This window comes from Vanessa atalanta, chromosome Z (assembly GCF_905147765.1).
Source record: "Vanessa atalanta chromosome Z, ilVanAtal1.2, whole genome shotgun sequence".
Taxonomy (NCBI): domain Eukaryota; kingdom Metazoa; phylum Arthropoda; class Insecta; order Lepidoptera; family Nymphalidae; genus Vanessa; species Vanessa atalanta.
Window position 1 is genome coordinate 14,285,475 of NC_061902.1, and position 17,233 is coordinate 14,302,707.

The window sequence follows — 17,233 nt, forward strand, 5'->3', positions numbered from 1 at the left end:
TTTGGAAGTTAATTGTTTAAGCTTCCTTGCCTCCAAAAGTATGAATAAGTTTTGGGCCAGTCGTGGCCGACCGCTGTCTCATCGGAAAATGTGAGTAATAAAAAAGAGTTTTTGCGAACATGCAACATACTTGAGTAGTACAAAAATATAAACTGTGCGGTTGGCTAAGAAACTGTTGAGATAAAATATTTTCCAAAAGATATTTCCTCCTAACCTACATCGATTATTTAATAACACAAAATAATATAAAAAACGAATAAAAAGTTATATAATCTCACAGTTCGATATGGTGGTGGTCACAGACACATAGAGATGCCAATGCCTGCCAGACGACGGCCGATGCAATACAGCGTGGGGGCCGACGATCCATTTCGTCAACTAACGCAACTCCACGCACATATTGCACCAGAGCGGAGCGTGTCTCCATGCCCCAAGAACTGGATACTTTATCCTGCGAAAACGTAATTACGTAAATCTGAGTAAGTAAAAAATTAAATTACCAACTATGAGGATATAAAAAACGTAGGACTATGTCCCAAGCGACGTAAGTTTAATTACTGTCGGGAAAAAACATGCAATATTTGATTTAATCGTTAATCATTGTGTGTAATATCTTACCTCTGCCATATCTATCAGCAGTTTGACGACAAGATGTGCGTGCTTCTTGGTAGTCTCGCCACGCATAAACCAGACCTGTGGTGGGACGGGGCTGACGCTGCCTCCTAAGGTCACTGTGCCGGGATTAACAGTGCCTCCACCTTTCACCTTGACTTGTACCGTGATTGCCTTGCCAACGTAACACACTAAGTGGTCCAGTAGTGTTATCCTGTACAAATTATTTTTTCGAGTTTTATAGTCATTGTTTTAATCAGCAACACATAACTAACATAACTGAAATCTAGAATAGTATTGTAACACAATATCACTTTATCTTACCTAACTGCTATGTCTCCACCATAACTTAGCGCCGCTAACATTTTTTGCGGCGGTACCTCAGCGATCATCCGGCGTAGTAATGATATAACCTTTACGCAAAAAAAATAAAAAAAAAATTAAATCTATTATTTTATATACGCGAAGCGTCACTAGCGCAATGGTTTACGGGCCGCCTAGCGATGTAAATAGTTACGACCCCTTGGGCTATTGTCCCCCCCCCCCTCCTAACCTAACACAAGTGATAAACTTAAAAGCAGGGGTAAATAGGAATATTACTAATACCTTAATTAATTTGAGGCATTGCTAGTATTCTTCATAAAAAATATATATTTGACTATATTTTGCTTTGATCGTTTAATTTTAAGAATCAAGAACAAAATAAGATTTATAAATGATTATTTATCTAAACAACCTTAGCAAAAGTAAAAGTAATTACTTGTCTTTGCACACGTTCACTGCCCGTGTGCAACAAAGCCAGCAAATCGGCTAATAGCTCCGTTCGTTGGGCGAGGTGTGCGCGCCCCACAGCACTACCGCTGAGTGCCAACAACTATATTAACAAGAACAGAAACAATCGACATGGAGTTAAAGACACAAAATTACTTTTTAGCATTTAAGTTGACAAATTTATAAGTAAATATACTACTTAAAAGTACACCTCGATCGCCACAAATAAACGTTCGTCTATATATTGCTAATATTTAAGTGGTATAAAAATATAAAACAACTAACCAGCGAAAGCATTTCAAAACAGTAATTGTCCTGCTGGTGGTGGACGAGAGGCAGCCGTGGTGGCTCGTCGGGGTCACGGTCAGCCGCCTCCGCGCAAAGGAGAGCAGTCTCCCAGTCGTCGCGCACTCGGGCCGCTTCACACCCGATCGCGAATACGATGTGCGACATAACCTGCGTTTAGTAAACACAAAACGAATATTTAGCAAAATTAATCAAAACATTAAATTCATTCAAACCACTTCATTTCAATTACAATTAATTTCCTTTTTTTCATATTATTTTACAATAAATCAAACATGAACTCTTTTATGATTTACAACTAACCTGTCGCTGCAGTGAAGTGAGTTGGTGTCCAGCGAATAGGATGCCAACAACGTGTTCCCGTAAATCACTGTCGTCTCCTGCTGCCTCTTCGGCTGTCCCGCCCTCGCCAGACTCGCTGCTACTTTGCTCCCATTCCAGAAGTTTTCCGAAAACCTGTGCAGTAAATATATTTGTTCACATGCGCTCATGGATGTTTTGGTTCTTCAAGTCGGATGTTTTCGAATATAATATACGCACTTGAGACGTCAACAATCGAAACACTCTTAGTGTATCTCTCTCCGCCAAAGAATGTAGAGGATGCACCGATGAATGCGGCTCAGGGTCCATTATGGGTGCTCCGAGTACACGTAGCTGACGCACGCGCACAGCACCTTCTGGTCCGCGAAGCTCACACCGCAAACGCACTGAAGAAGTGGATGATCCTGTTTAACAAAAAATATATATTAGAAGAGATACTTTCGGGTATATTTCAGTTATTTAAGTGTCTAAAACTAAAAACCAATATGAATACTTACTTGGTAAAGTATAGCAAACCCAAGTAGCCGCCTTAGGATCGACTTCAATATCTTGCATATGAGTCATGTCACTTGATCCACCGCTGTACAAGAATGTCATCAACAAGGTCTTATTCTAAAAACAAAAAAAATAGATTATAAAAAACTAAACTCGATTTTGCTATCATTAATGTATAATTTATATTATATTTACCACGGTATCTCTAGTATTGTCGACGTGTACACAAAGTATATGTGGTCGATCTTGATGAGACGGTCCGGAATATAAGAGTTGTATCCATTTAGCTCGGTTGCGATCCTCGTCTCCCGACTCCCAGAAGGTCTCGGTGCTGCCGTCAGTCAAAGCGCCTGCCATTCCGGGGCGCGACGAAACGCTCACTTCACACCAGCCAGTAACATCGGGGCAACTCCATATAAACTCCTGTTGCTAAAAATTGGGAAATTTATATATTAGTTTAACCTGATTACCAACACATAGGTCTATGAAACGTTACTTTTTAGAAATAGGTTTCTCAGCTTATTGTATTCCTATAAATAGATAAATAAGAACAATACCTTAGTGAGATAGCTATGATAACTCTCTTGGAGAGCACCAAGCAAACCTTCCTCATAAGCGCTGTCTTCGGCATGTGACAAGATCTTGCTTATCACACTAAACACTTGCGATCTGATCCCGGCGGCATTAACAGTTCACACGCATAATTTAGCAAACAGATCATTTTCATGTATTTTATGAACAACATTCAATTTATGTTTTACCACAGTTCCAGATTCATTACATACATTACATTAGCAGCCTGTAAATTTCCCACTGCTGGGCTAAGGCCTCCTCTCCCATTGAGGAGAAGGTTTGGAGAATATTCCACCACGCTGCTCCAATGCGGGTTGGTGGAATACATATGTGGCAGAATTTCGTTGAAATTAGTCACATGCAGATTTTCTCGCAATGTTTTCCTTCACCGCCGAGCACGAAATGAATTATAAACACAAATTAAGCACATGAAAATTCAGCGGTGCCTGCCTGGGTTTGAACCCGAAGTCGTCGGTTAAGATGCAGTTGCACGCGATTACTATTAAAACTGGCAGCCAGAACTGAATGATTGTCACTTTCTATGAACCAACATAATGTCTTATGATTACTAGTCAACAAAAGCGTACATTAATAAAAACCTTTGCTCGTATATCAGTTCACAGTACAAACATTTTACAATTTAAAACACTAACCGATGCAAGAATGATCTATCGTGCTGCGAGTAGTGAAGCGCCCAGCAGCGCACGGCTTGTAGCGCTGCAGCGCTGGCAGGCGGTAGCGACGGCGCCAGAGCGCTCACAGAACCGAGGAATGCGTGGAAGGCGGCGCGTGCACCCCGCGCTGCTCGACCGCCAGGGCATATAGCTGCTGCCGATGCCGTCGGAGTCGGGTACCGGCTCCAGTCATTGCACGTATTCTTTAAATACGAAAGACGAGCATCACAATCATTATACTACTGTTTTGTGATAGATTTTATAATATATTATACTTATATTATTTAAATGAAAACAAAGTAATACCTCTTTGTTATCATCATAAGAGAGTGGCGGCGGAACGATGCGTGCGAACTTGTCGAGCGCGTTGCAAAACCACCACATGACATCATGCACGCTAGTTGGTTGAGACGTCGAGCGTAGTAGCCAATTTAGTGCCTTTGAAGAGTATATTAGAATTAAAAAAAGAAACGTTGAAATACAATACATGACATTAGCTCTGTATAATTATACTTACTTCGAAAGCGTACTGTCTGATCGTATTTATTCGAACTGCAGCATCCATCTTTTGTCGGCAAGATGGGAGGTCGCGTTTGGCAAGGATAAAGGCGAGTACTGGACTGCGCATGATCATATCGGGGTCAACTTGCGGTGACTCAAAAGCTGAGACCGCACAACCTTCACTTGCCCACTCTCCCCCACCAACTAGTTTCTGGAGAGCTGCGCTTGGCTGGGCTAAGAGGGACGAGCCGACTCCTAATAAAAACATTGTTTTCATTTAATAATATACTTCAGAAGCTATTGCATCATTTACCTAATTTTGACACTTCATAATTGTTTTCATTTCAACAGTTGTTTAAATGAATAAAAGCATTATGTTATTTATTTTTTATTTGGTTAGTTACCGGAAAGTGTTTCTTGTGGGTCTGGCTCGATGTTATCCTGAAGTGGACGCGCCGCGTTTGCGAGATCTCGCCCTCCCGCCTGTCCCATAGACACGGAGCGAGGCACTCGCGCCCACTGGGCACCAGCATTACCAGACGTTGACGGTATCTCGTCCTAAATAACACAAATAGTTAAATAATACGTGTATTAAAATGGAATATCTATGCATAAACACAATACAATTTAAATGGTAATTGGCACCTACCGAAGTTGCCGGCGGTGGTCTTCCTAGCGAATGATATCTTGCGGTATCGGGTACGGTTGATGCGGTCTTGGGCGCAGCGCCTAAAGCCGGTAGACACTGGAATGGCGGCGCCGGCTGCCATACACTGCCAGGTGGCGTGGGCGGACTGCGTCCACCTATTTCATGCCAACCAGAACTGCTTGATGATTCTGTTATATAATAAACAATTTAAATGCACGTCTAACTGGACAGTAAAAATCATCATCATCAGCAGCAGCTCATACTTGTCCACTGCTGGACATAGGCCTCTTCATTATGATTTTTACTCTTTTACTTGGAGAGTAAAAATCATATTGAGAATAAATAGAAATTTCTATAATAAGCGATTTAAAGTGAAACGTTGCCTTTTAATACATATCCTCTACATAAAAAATTTTGAAAAATGAGACATAGTACGATACCTGAGTTGATGAGCGGTGCCAGGTCGAGCAGGAAGGTGGCGTTGTCTCTCATGGTGTGGTGATCGATATCGGGCGGGGCGCGCTCGAAGCCGAAACGACCGTCCTCCGGGCCCAGTCTGTTTCGCTGACGCGCGATGGCCTTCAACGCGCGCTCGCGGCATTTCTCGCAGTACAAGTACCACAATTGGTACGCTACTAAGGTAGCTCGAATTTTCACACCAATAAGGTCTGTGCGGGTTGCGAGGATCGAAATAAAGAGTAAAGAAAAAAATAAAAATATAATTAAGAGAAAATGTACTTAAAAATATAATAGCTTGGAAAAGAAACGCCATAGGAAAACAAGTTAAGATAAAAAATAACAATAGATTAAGTAATGAAGAAAATTATATCGAAAAACAACACAATCACAAAAATATGAGGGGCATCCTAATTACTTCAAAATGACAATAGATAACTATATTTTTTATATATTTAATATTATATTCAAACTATTGATTACTTCATTATAAAATGTGAAGTACAATAAAAAATTTAAACTTATGCTCCGTTTCTGAAGTTCCCATTAAATTCTCACTGGAATACAAGAACAGTTTGTAATCGTAGTGTGTAATATAGTAGATTACTGGCAATTAAAATGGAATGATTAAATCTAAGGTTTCTTTATATTTACTCATATCATTGGGATATATCATCACGGATCACCACAGTGTCACTATTCCTAAATTTACTTTTAAAAAAAGGCACCAACGTCAATGCCATTGCTTCGTAAGTGCATGTCGTAAAAATTGTTATTGAGTGAAAATTTTATTGTAATTTATAATTGTAATTTAAACTAGGAGTTAAAACAAGGCTGATAATGTTGTAATGCTGTGGGTTCCTCAGAAACAGCATAATTTATAATTAATTATAAATTACTTTAACAATCTAAATGTAATAATTTACGAAATATACTTTTTTAGTACTAACCCTGAGAAAGCTGTCCACACTCGGACGAGGTCGAATCATTAGGAAAGGAGTCTGCCTGCTTGTACTGTCCGCAGCGATCGTATCCGCGGACTGTGGGCGCCCGGCAACCGGGGTGCATGTGTCGCATATGTGCCGCTAGCGGCGGAGGCACCATACCACCACCGCAGAGCTCGCAGGAAACTGCCGAGGCGAAACACTATTACAACAAATCATATATCAAAAGTACGCATTAATTATTATTGCATGTTGAAAACCTTACCCATGAGCGGAGCTCTTCCATATTTATAATCTCTCTTCTTGCGTACTACCAGTTTTGAGTCCTCGTTTTCATTTTTTTCGATGAGATCTTTTCTATTTCTAAGACAGGAAACAAAACGTTTACTAAAATAAGCAGCTAGGACAATTATTGCATTAAATTGATATTGAAATTAGTTTCGTACTTATCAGTAGCTACAATCAGTTGATCGGCATCGTTTAGTGCGTCCCAGAGCGCGACTAGCGCACGCAAAGACGGCGGCAACACGTTCACCACAGACGGAGCTGATATACAACGTCAGTACATTTAAATTTTATAAAAATAATATAATTAGAGAGAAAGTAAAATGTATCTGATGCAACTTATACCAGTATCAGGGGCGCTCGAAGCGCCGGCTTCCTCCTCACGAATAGGGGCGTCTATCTCAGATATATGCGCTCGACTTGTGCTCGGTAACTCGGTGCCGGAACGCGTCAGAGTATCCAGTGGAGATGGATTAATATGCAAATATTGTCCTGTAATTTGATATAAGCGTCTAAGTATACATCATGTATTCGCAATTCAATTAACCCTTGTAGAGTTGATATAAAATATTTATAATACGCATACGTATGTATTTCAAAAAAAAAATATATTTTCAATTATATTTAAGTAAAAAGGATGCTCTTGTTTATTATTTGTTTTAGAATGGCGAGCGAACAACTTAATATTCGTACTTTTACACACCTGCATTAGATACTTCGACGGAGTGACGCTGGGGCCTTGGCGGAGGTGTGTCATGTGGGGGTCGTGTCACAACACGTGCGCCTGCTTTGGGCAGCTGTGGGTGAAACTTCAAGAACGCGGCGCAAGCTATGGCGTCGTGCACTATACCTAATTATTAAAAATGAAGGCGGCATTGAACGTTATCATACAATATACTCGTTGAAACATACCTACACTATACAATTCTCTACCCACTACAGTTGTCATTAGCGATTACTATCTGATTGCAATGCAATTTATTACCTTCGTGCCAGAGTAGTGCAGCGAAAATAGCACGCAGACACTCAGCCTGCGCGGGACTGAGTGCGAACTTGCGTGGCGGCACGTTCCGCGCAGGCAAAGGCGGGGGCGACGCGCTACGTCGACTGCGCGACGGACGCAAATGCTCCCAGGACAACCGTTTAGGGCTCCACTCCTGCACCAATTTATATGTTTCGAAAAAAATTACATTAATAAAATCGCATCAGCTATTTGTTGCTTCGTATCTGCTCGGCTCTGTTGTCCGAACCTGCTCACTGCTCTACTTACCTCCTCGTTGAACGTTCTTATAGAAATGCTGAAATCGATTTAAAAGAAATGCCTGACTTTGTCTTCGGTAGGAATTTCCCCAACTGCTGATAACTTCAAAGAAAGATCAACTAACACTTCTACGATACTAAATTGTAAAACAAACACAAGCCAAAATAATAAATATTAATAAATATATATTTATTTAGGAAAGCTAATTAGGATAACTAATTATAATAAAATTATAACTATTCACTTTTTGTAAATTAGTTTGCAAATTTATCACTTTCAAACAAACATTGCATGTATGTATGTCGCCGGCATTCGGGTAAAACCAAATAAATTAATTTTGATCAATTCCAATAAATGTATTAATTTATTATTAAAAGCTTATATACGCGGATACACGACGCTTTCGTTATCACTGCCAACTCACACTCAACATAGAGCAACGTTTATTATATTTTTAGACGTTGCTAATCTAACCCAAGATCGCATTTTAGGGACGTTATTCTTATCCAGTTTAATTTTGTGAAAGTGAACCGTACGCACGAAATTAAATAACTTTCACTGTACATTGCAATCGAATCGAATAATGAAATTAATGTCATTCATTGGTACACTTATACTCTTGCTTCGTCTTGGAGATTACAATTTTATAACATTTTACAGGGTGTAGCTGTAATTAGATAACGGTGATCAAGTCGAATTTTAATTTATTTATACTAAATAAGTAAGCGTATGTTTAAGCTTTAAAAGAGACCATTGATAAGCCAATTAGCTGACGCCGGTGCACATTGAGTTAACAAAGAAAACGAACATTACATAATCTTTAAAACAAATCCTCAGACAGCGGTTGGAGGGATTTTATTAAGTTTTACCAGAAGCACAAAAAGATGCATATATAGCGATATTAACCGAATTTGGCAAAAAAGCGCATATATCTTTTTTTTTTAATAAAAGCTAACAAGTTAAATTTATATATACTTTTATTCAATATTAAAATGTTGCGAAAGTAAGAGACAAACTTGATGCAATTTTTTTGTGCGATGCCTGCTGATATATATACACAAGCAAATGAACAGACGTACATACATACTAAACATAAAACAGGCTAATATCCAAAAAATAGTTTTTTTTTTATATATTTTCTAGCCCAATATGTTTAATGTAAATACTAATTCACTTGACCATAAGAACAAGACTTTTTGAAGAATATGAAAGTAACATATTATAATGTGCATTAGGTGAACTAAAGTAGGTTGAATAAATAAAAAAAAAAAAAATAGATAACAAGAACCTTCGGCGCGTCATAGTGAGCATTAACGACATCTTCGACGACGCTGTCGGGCGAGGTTTGCGTGCCGGTCTGCGCCACGCGGCCCGCCATTGTTTCTTCCTTTGTCTCCAGAATATCGGTCTAAAGCGCATTTAATACAACATTTTTTTTAAAGAAAACAATAAACTTCGAATACTTACCTTCGATATTGTTATTATTGCATGCACTTGTAATTATATATCAGTTCAGTTGTTTTAAGATAATTTATTTCTGGTGTCTCTCTGTTACGGACAGTTTCCATTTATACGAACAACGACAATAATAGTTAACAATGTTGATAGGATTAATACCTCTTGCATCGCCGCTACGTTGTCACTCGAGCAGTGCTTCATGGGCCACCACTCGTCGCTGTTACCGTTGTTGCGACGCGGCATGCGTCTGGTGGCAATCGTACTTTAGATAAATATAATATTCACATGTACATACAATTTAAAGTTTAACAAAATTATTAAAATGCTTTCAAATGAAATCCAGCACTGCACTGCACTGCATTTTCATTAATTTGTGTTTATAATTCATCTCGTGCTCGGCAGTGAAGGAAAATAACGTGGGGCAATTTGAATGTGTGCAATTTCAATGAAATTCTGCTACATGTATAGTCAACCTACTCGAATTGAACAACGTTGTTGAATAAACTTCAATGCTACTCCTCAAAGGAAGAGGAAGCCTCAGTCCAACAACATATACGGGATGTTTTTTTTACTTTCGAACTATATCATAGAAAAATCGGAGTCGGTTACAAACCTTGGGGTAGGCATAGAAGTAGATTGGTTGCGCAGGAGACGCCCACGCTTGCTTGGCTCTCCAAACATGTACGGACTGCTGCTTTCGTCGCTCTGTAAAATCATAGATCAGTTACTATTTAGTTACCTAAAAACATGATAAAAATTTTAGGTTACGGTCCTCAATTGTTTTGGTTAGAGAAGCGCAATAGATACCCCTGTAAGAGCTCCCATCTCAGTTCATCGTCTTATATAAAACCTAAACATTTTCTGTGTTAGAATTTGATATTACATTTTTATTTATTTCAAGTAGATAATTATAATTTAAATAATTTTTAGTCTTAGCGCTGAAAATAAAATATATCGAGAGCCATAATGTAAAATAAAAATAAGAAGATTGTATCAAAACTTTTTCATATCTAAAGAAAAATAGTGTTTTGCTCAATAATAGAATATATTGAACGAATAAAATAATTCAGCAAGTACCGCCGGCGTATAGTTTTAGTTGGTCTGCTTAGGTTACATTTCATGGCAGTTGTCGCACGCGGCATCGCTCGCGTTATAGATGTTGATCATCAGGTATTAGCCTTAGAAAAGAAGTCTATGCCATTCCTTGAACTCCAAGCTTGTTTCATACAGAGTACTTTAGCATTTATAAGATCAGTAAAGATATTATTAGCTTGATTAATTATAAAAAGCAATGGCTTTAAATGAAGTTCTCATTCTGGTTATGACGTATATGTCAATATTCGATCATTTAAAAGAGTATAATTATCATAAACCTACCTCATTAGCGAGATCACATTGTATTGAGAAAGGGAAGCGCTGTTCCTCTGGAATCGGATCTGGAACTGAAGAAACAATAACATATGATAACATATATTAAGTACAAATACACGTCTTAGTATAATCAAAATGCTATATTTACCGTTGCTCGGCGCGGGTACAGCCTCTTCTTCTTGCCACAGAGGAAGCAACGATCGAGCCTCGTTAAGCACTTCATAGTTCGCTGTGTATTCCTCCTGGTCACAATAAAATAACAACTGAAGTTAAATTTTGCCATTTAATTATTTAATACAATCAATATTGTATCATGTTGGTTGTATTGCAACGCCTACACCGGATATGTGACTGACATTCTAGAAATGTGAATATAAAAGTCACAAACTCAAACTCAAACTCAAATTTATTTTATTCAATATACATAGAAGCATTACACTTACTTATTGATAGTCAAATTAAACACTACCACCGGTTCGGAAAATAGAACACCCTGACTTGAGAAGAACCGGCGAAAGAAACTCAGCGGGTCTTTTTTTTGTTAAACTATTGATATACATATATTGAATATGAACAGAAATATTCAGGAGGCGATCGTTTAATTCAAGTGCTATCAATCATAAACTCACTAATTGTATAGTAAACTTTCGCACACAAACGTTCCTTAACATTTTTTTTAAAATTAGTTACACTTATATAGAACTTCTTGAATACTTAATTTCTTAATAGAGGGTGCACGTTTATGTTGTGAGGGAGTTCATGTAGAATTATCCTTCTACACCCTATGTAGTCGTATCGAATTGAGTGTTCATACACTTTGAGTATTTAAATATCCTGTGTTTTGATTAGCTAGTTCAGTGGAAAAAGAACTTGTCTTCTTACTGAAACTAACACCGAAAAATAAGTCGTCGTTTATCTAACCGAAGAAAAAGATCGGTCATGGTCGACATATAACATTTTACCGATCACATGCAACTGCTTGCGTAAGTGTGAAGTTCAAGACTCGAGTACTAAATATAAGTCTCGACACAAACCTCAATTATGGCTCGTATATTTCCAATAAGCAAATCACCGTGTACAATAAAGTACCTTTTTAACATCTTAAGACGATATAAATAAAATAAACTTTTAATTGCACTACATAGCTAATGAGAATTTAATTTTCGCGTACAATGATGTTTCGCAGAATGACAAAGCTCATGAATGCTTTCTATAGAAAAGATAGGTTTTTGAAGATCTCAAAAAAATCGGCGACGAAGCTGTCTGCATAATTATGTTACAGTTAATTTACGAACTGAAAAACTATGACTAATACATTTATTTAAAATAATTCTTGTTTTATCATTCAGAAAGATCATAATACCTCAAAAGAGTACTTTATCAATATTATCAATAAAATATTATTTAACTCTTAAACTGATATGGATGTCAAAGAAAATAGAGGGAAAATTACTTATATAGCACGTCGGGATGTTTTCCCAGAATCTCGTGATAGAAAATATAAATATAATAAATGTATTTTACTTTGTCCAAGTCATGTGTTTGGCACCGGATGTTCACATAGAAACAAAATTATAAATATTTATCTGTAGGTGTATTTACTAATCCTGATCACTCATTAAAAGAAACGAATCTAACTGGAAATCGATTTGTTATCATTATAAGATTATAGTTTATTGTGTTGATTCATAATTTTTTTTAATGATATCGGTAGGCGGTCGTGCAAATGGGCCACCTGATGGTAAGTGGTCACCACCGCCCATAGACAATGGCGTTGTATTTTTTTTATGGCATTTGTTGGCGGACGAACATATGGGCCACCTGATGGTAAGAGGTTACCACCGCACATAAACAAAGGCGCTGTAAGAAATATTAACCATTCTTTACATCACCTATGCGCCACCAACCTTGGGAACTCAGATGTTACGTCCCTTGTGCCTGTTACACTGGCACACTCACCCTTCAGCTGTTTGGCCGTAGAATATCTGATGAGTGGGTGGTACCTACCCAGACGGGCTTGCACAAAGCCCTACCACCAAGTGAATTTAGTTATTGTATTGTGTTATTAATTAAGAATTTGTGCGCAAACCAATGTACGCTTTCATAATCTGATGGAAAGGCAAATTCAACACGAAAGGAATTTGTATTATTGAGGGTTTAAAGAAAGAGTTAGGAATACTAACGGCGGCAGTATAAGACTGCCATACCTTGAAAAGCACTATATATATTTTACGTTGTATTTATGTCGTGGTACGGAGATGTTTACGATTTAAGGAAAGAAAATAAAATTTATATTACCAAACGCTACCTAACTAATGACAATTTAAATTTCACGTATAATGTTGTGTGGCTGAAGGAAACAGCTCACTAATGCGAAGCCGAAACACGGCACTGATTTACAAATGATTCCTTTACATCAGAAATATAATTAGCATATTTATATTTTTCGTTTCGATTATAACATAGTTAACAGTATATGATTAAAGATACAAATTAAAAAATAATTTATCTGGGTCATATTAATTTACTGCCTGTTTTAATTTTTACTATTGAATACAACGTGCATGTAATTTAATTATAGTAATATTAACAATGACGTCATCAAATTGATTATCATAAATACATACCTGCGCGTCTTCGTCTTCAACGGGCACGAGTAAGGTGCGGTCAAGATGACTGTTGTACTGCAGACACCACGCAACGCTCACGCAGCCTTCGATGTATGTCTGCATTGTCTCGTGACTAAGTCGTACCCACGTACCGTCTTTATTGACCACCTTGAAACAAAAATAATATCAAGACTACATTAAATGTACATAATAGACAACCTTATGGTAAGTGGTCTATTTCCCCTTTAAATAACCAATGATACATTCTTAATTTATCTCAATAAGATTATCTCATTCGATGTCGGTGTTTTGTTTCTTGTGCTGTGCTAAAACAGCAATAAAATATTGGAGGTTAGAAATCAATACATAGCTTTACCACATTACATAACAAATATTTATACGTCAATTCTTGGAGGGGGGGGGGCATATTTTATTCATCACGAGATAAGGTAGAAAAATATATTGATAGATTTACAAACCTCTTCGACAATAGCTACATACGCTCCCGCAGGCACGCGGCTTAACTCTTCCGACTGCAGGCTAGGCCCAGCTCGAATCCGTAACCCTGCGCTATCCAGGATAGCGAATCGACGTAATCTGTAGGTGGCTGATCCTAGCCAACGGTCTGCTGTCGTGTCCTCGCCAGCGCACTCTGCCACTTCCACCTTTAAATCCTACAAGATAAATTTTTTAATAACTATATTATCACTACTTATTTTAACTTAAACTGGTAAATCATTTTCACAGATAGAAAAAATCTGCCTACAGTGCGCTTTCAAAAATTCCGACACCCTTTAAATTTACACCGAAACGTCGGCTCGACTCCTGTCTCCTGGCAGCATTTCGGATACTCTCTACTAGGAAATTATGTACCCATATCATGCAAATCCTCTATCCGGCATAAATCACAGTTTGGCGAATTTAATATCTTAATTAGAAATTCAAATCTATTGAGTAAAATAAGTCCAGAACGCTAAGAGTCATAACAAAATTGTTGTTTGTTAATTTTTAGCACAAATAAACACGTATCGAGGGACTATATACCTGTGCCGTAGGATAATCATCCAGTGTGCATCTAAAAATGTAATTCCCAGGAGCACGTGGCACCCAAACAGCCATATAAGAGCCATCGCGCTGGGCGTCAACGACTATTCGTTCAGCGGGAATGCGCCCACCGCCTCCTAGACCCTCTAGCAGCGTGCATGCGCCGCCCCAAGCTCCACTTGCATAGCGCAACTCCTCGAACGAATAGTTCTGATACGGCTGTTGATTTAAAGTTAGTTTCATAAATATTGTTTTAACATTATTTATTCTATTTTATTATTAAATTGTTGGCTTGACACTTCGAGTAATACTCAATACCACCAATACGAAAATTATATTACCTTCATCATGGTAATAGCGTGAAACCACATGGTATCCCTCACGGTTGGCTGGTACGGCACATCGGACAGGCTGCCTCGACGCTCCGGCGCAGATGCTTGATTTGACCGGAAAATACTGTCCTCTAGTCTTTGAACAACCACCTATTAGACAATATACATACAATATAAATATATATATAACAAAAGCGCTAGTAGATATATTTTTTGCATTCAGAATCGAAATTGCGGTTCAATAGCGAAATGCTGCTCTCATTCCTGCCGCCGCGCCGTCCCACGCTTTATTACTGTATAAAATATATAATAATTTTCATTTTAATTTTAAACAAGCACTTATTTGAATTATAATGTGAATAATTTGAATGCCTTTTATATATTTAATTTAATTAATTTTAAAAATATAGAAAAGCAATAAGTCCTTATTTATTATTTCTTTGTTTCGTCTATGGTTATAATATAATCGAATATCTAGTCAAACCGACATGATTACACAAGACGATCATTGGTGGTAGTGCTTTGTGCAAGACCATCTGGGTAGGTATCACCCACTCATCAAATATTCTACCGCCAAACAGCAGTACTCAGTATTGTTGTGTTCCGGTTTGAAGGATGAGTGAGCCAGTGTAACTACAGGCACAAAGGACATAGACATCTTAGTTCTCAAGATTCCCAAAGTAATGGTTTATATTTCTTACAACACCATTGTCTATGGGCGATGGTGACCACTTACATCATCAGGTGGCCCATTTGCTCGTCCTCCAACCAATATTATTAAAAAAATATATGAACTATAAATCTAGATCCGTTATTGGTTTGAAAAGAAGATACATTTTGACAGGATCTCACACAACGCACTAAAATAAAATCAGCTGCATGTGTTTTGATTAAATATGTTATGTTAATAACTAAATTTTGATTATTGACGAAACCCTTCAACAAATTTATAATTTGAACCAATTATGATTACCATTTTTTTCTACAACATGTAGCAAACGAGAAGCCGACATTGTTCGGGCTGTATGTTTTTTTTTATTTCAAATATTTACATTAAATGTAAGCTTCATTTCACATTTCTATGCCTATATTTACTTTTATTTTAAGTAAACAATAATATTGAAATGAGGACTATTTCTGTGAACGTTTCATGAAAATAACATCGTATAAATAGCTTGTTACAATTAATTAAAAACTATTTGCGGTTGAAACATTAAACCTTATTAAAAATAGCAGTCTTTACGAAATTTACTTATCATCCCGTCTGATACATATTTAGTAAAAAAAAATACAAATTGTAAAATAGTAAGGCTTACATCTCCGGTAAGGTTCGTTTTTAGCGAAAGATAAATAGAATTTTATTTTGGTAAAAGCTAGTTCTACTCTGGCTAGCCCGTCCATAACTACGTCAATACTTTTTAATCACTTTAACTAACTTCACTAGCTGAACTAAAAAAAAGGTGTGTAAAAGCTAAAAAAGGAGGTCCTTTTTAATTCATTCACGGTCAATTCTGAATCTCTAAATGGATTGAAAAAGAATCAATGCGTATTATAATAACATGTCTGTTATCATGTCTTGTGTTTCTTTTATTTAGTAGTTAGTAAAAACTTGTATCTGATAAAAGAGCACGCTTTTAAAACAATAACAGTAATCTTTAAAGTACCATTCCAGACGGAAAGAAAAATAATTGCTATTCAAATCAAGTGACAGTGGATTATCCCTTATATAAATGTAATTAGATTTTATTTTAAAGTATGCCTTTAAGAGCTGAGAGTTTCACTACAATCATAACAAAAATATAAATTAGAATTAAGAACCGGCGAACATATATGCCTTTTCCAAGCTTTTCTGACAAGGAACGGAGCCAATGTATTCACAATAAGGCCCATCCCCGATCAGATAGAATGAGCGTCAGAGTATTACTTCTCTTGTCCCACCAGAAGCGATATTTTCTCTCTCGACATTATACAGTTAAAAGAACTATTGGAGAAAAATACATTGGATAAGGCTAGAGAAATAACTAGATTAGATACTTTCTTATGGACATTTTTTTTTTATATGTTCCTTACCTCAACTTTGAGAGCTGGAGAACAGACTATATCCCCATACTGGTCTCTGATGAGTATCGGTAGACTGAGACGAGCAGCCGGTCGTGCGGGTACTGAAGGTGCTTTCAGCTCACACCGAGAGGGTTCCACGCGCGGACCCGGAGCGAGCCATTGCGCGAGCCTTCCGCCAGCTGTGCTCTCTGCTCCGGCGACGAAATCTGATAAGAACTGCCGCTCAGTCGATATGCACCTGTTAACAATAAATATATAAATTGTATTATTATTTCGTTAATTGTAATGGTGTTACCACCATGGCGCCATTAATCGACGCCGGTATGTATATCCTACCACACCGATGTATAGTAGCGTTAACTGATCGACAAATATTGTTGGATCAAACATCGATTAACGATGGATCGATGCAGACTCTTCATCAGTATTGCTTAAATGTATTAATGATTTGTTATAAATATATACTATATAATAATATAGTATGTTTTTTTTATGCCGACCAACTATCTA

General features: G+C 37.5%; 1 protein-coding gene across 1 annotated transcript in view; it reads right to left on the minus strand.

The window, feature by feature from the left end:
• The window catches only part of LOC125075883 (E3 ubiquitin-protein ligase MYCBP2), an 87,011-nt gene that overhangs the window by 4,201 nt on the left and 65,577 nt on the right, over nt 1–17,233 (minus strand). Inside the window, exons 35-66 of the mRNA XM_047687713.1 lie at nt 16,733–16,961; nt 14,672–14,812; nt 14,331–14,549; nt 13,766–13,960; nt 13,305–13,454; nt 10,826–10,919; nt 10,684–10,748; nt 9,920–10,011; nt 9,466–9,553; nt 9,137–9,256; nt 7,573–7,744; nt 7,291–7,437; nt 6,933–7,079; nt 6,749–6,848; nt 6,568–6,665; nt 6,309–6,488; nt 5,343–5,570; nt 4,903–5,090; nt 4,658–4,811; nt 4,270–4,508; nt 4,059–4,190; nt 3,732–3,955; nt 3,063–3,174; nt 2,701–2,934; nt 2,508–2,622; nt 2,230–2,414; nt 1,993–2,145; nt 1,669–1,839; nt 1,373–1,486; nt 937–1,025; nt 619–826; nt 279–451 (exon numbers count right to left, since the gene is read on the minus strand). Of these exons, the coding sequence (XP_047543669.1) occupies nt 279–451; nt 619–826; nt 937–1,025; nt 1,373–1,486; nt 1,669–1,839; nt 1,993–2,145; nt 2,230–2,414; nt 2,508–2,622; nt 2,701–2,934; nt 3,063–3,174; nt 3,732–3,955; nt 4,059–4,190; nt 4,270–4,508; nt 4,658–4,811; nt 4,903–5,090; nt 5,343–5,570; nt 6,309–6,488; nt 6,568–6,665; nt 6,749–6,848; nt 6,933–7,079; nt 7,291–7,437; nt 7,573–7,744; nt 9,137–9,256; nt 9,466–9,553; nt 9,920–10,011; nt 10,684–10,748; nt 10,826–10,919; nt 13,305–13,454; nt 13,766–13,960; nt 14,331–14,549; nt 14,672–14,812; nt 16,733–16,961 (4,956 nt within the window). The remainder of the gene's footprint in view (nt 1–278; nt 452–618; nt 827–936; nt 1,026–1,372; nt 1,487–1,668; nt 1,840–1,992; nt 2,146–2,229; nt 2,415–2,507; nt 2,623–2,700; nt 2,935–3,062; nt 3,175–3,731; nt 3,956–4,058; nt 4,191–4,269; nt 4,509–4,657; nt 4,812–4,902; nt 5,091–5,342; nt 5,571–6,308; nt 6,489–6,567; nt 6,666–6,748; nt 6,849–6,932; nt 7,080–7,290; nt 7,438–7,572; nt 7,745–9,136; nt 9,257–9,465; nt 9,554–9,919; nt 10,012–10,683; nt 10,749–10,825; nt 10,920–13,304; nt 13,455–13,765; nt 13,961–14,330; nt 14,550–14,671; nt 14,813–16,732; nt 16,962–17,233) is intronic.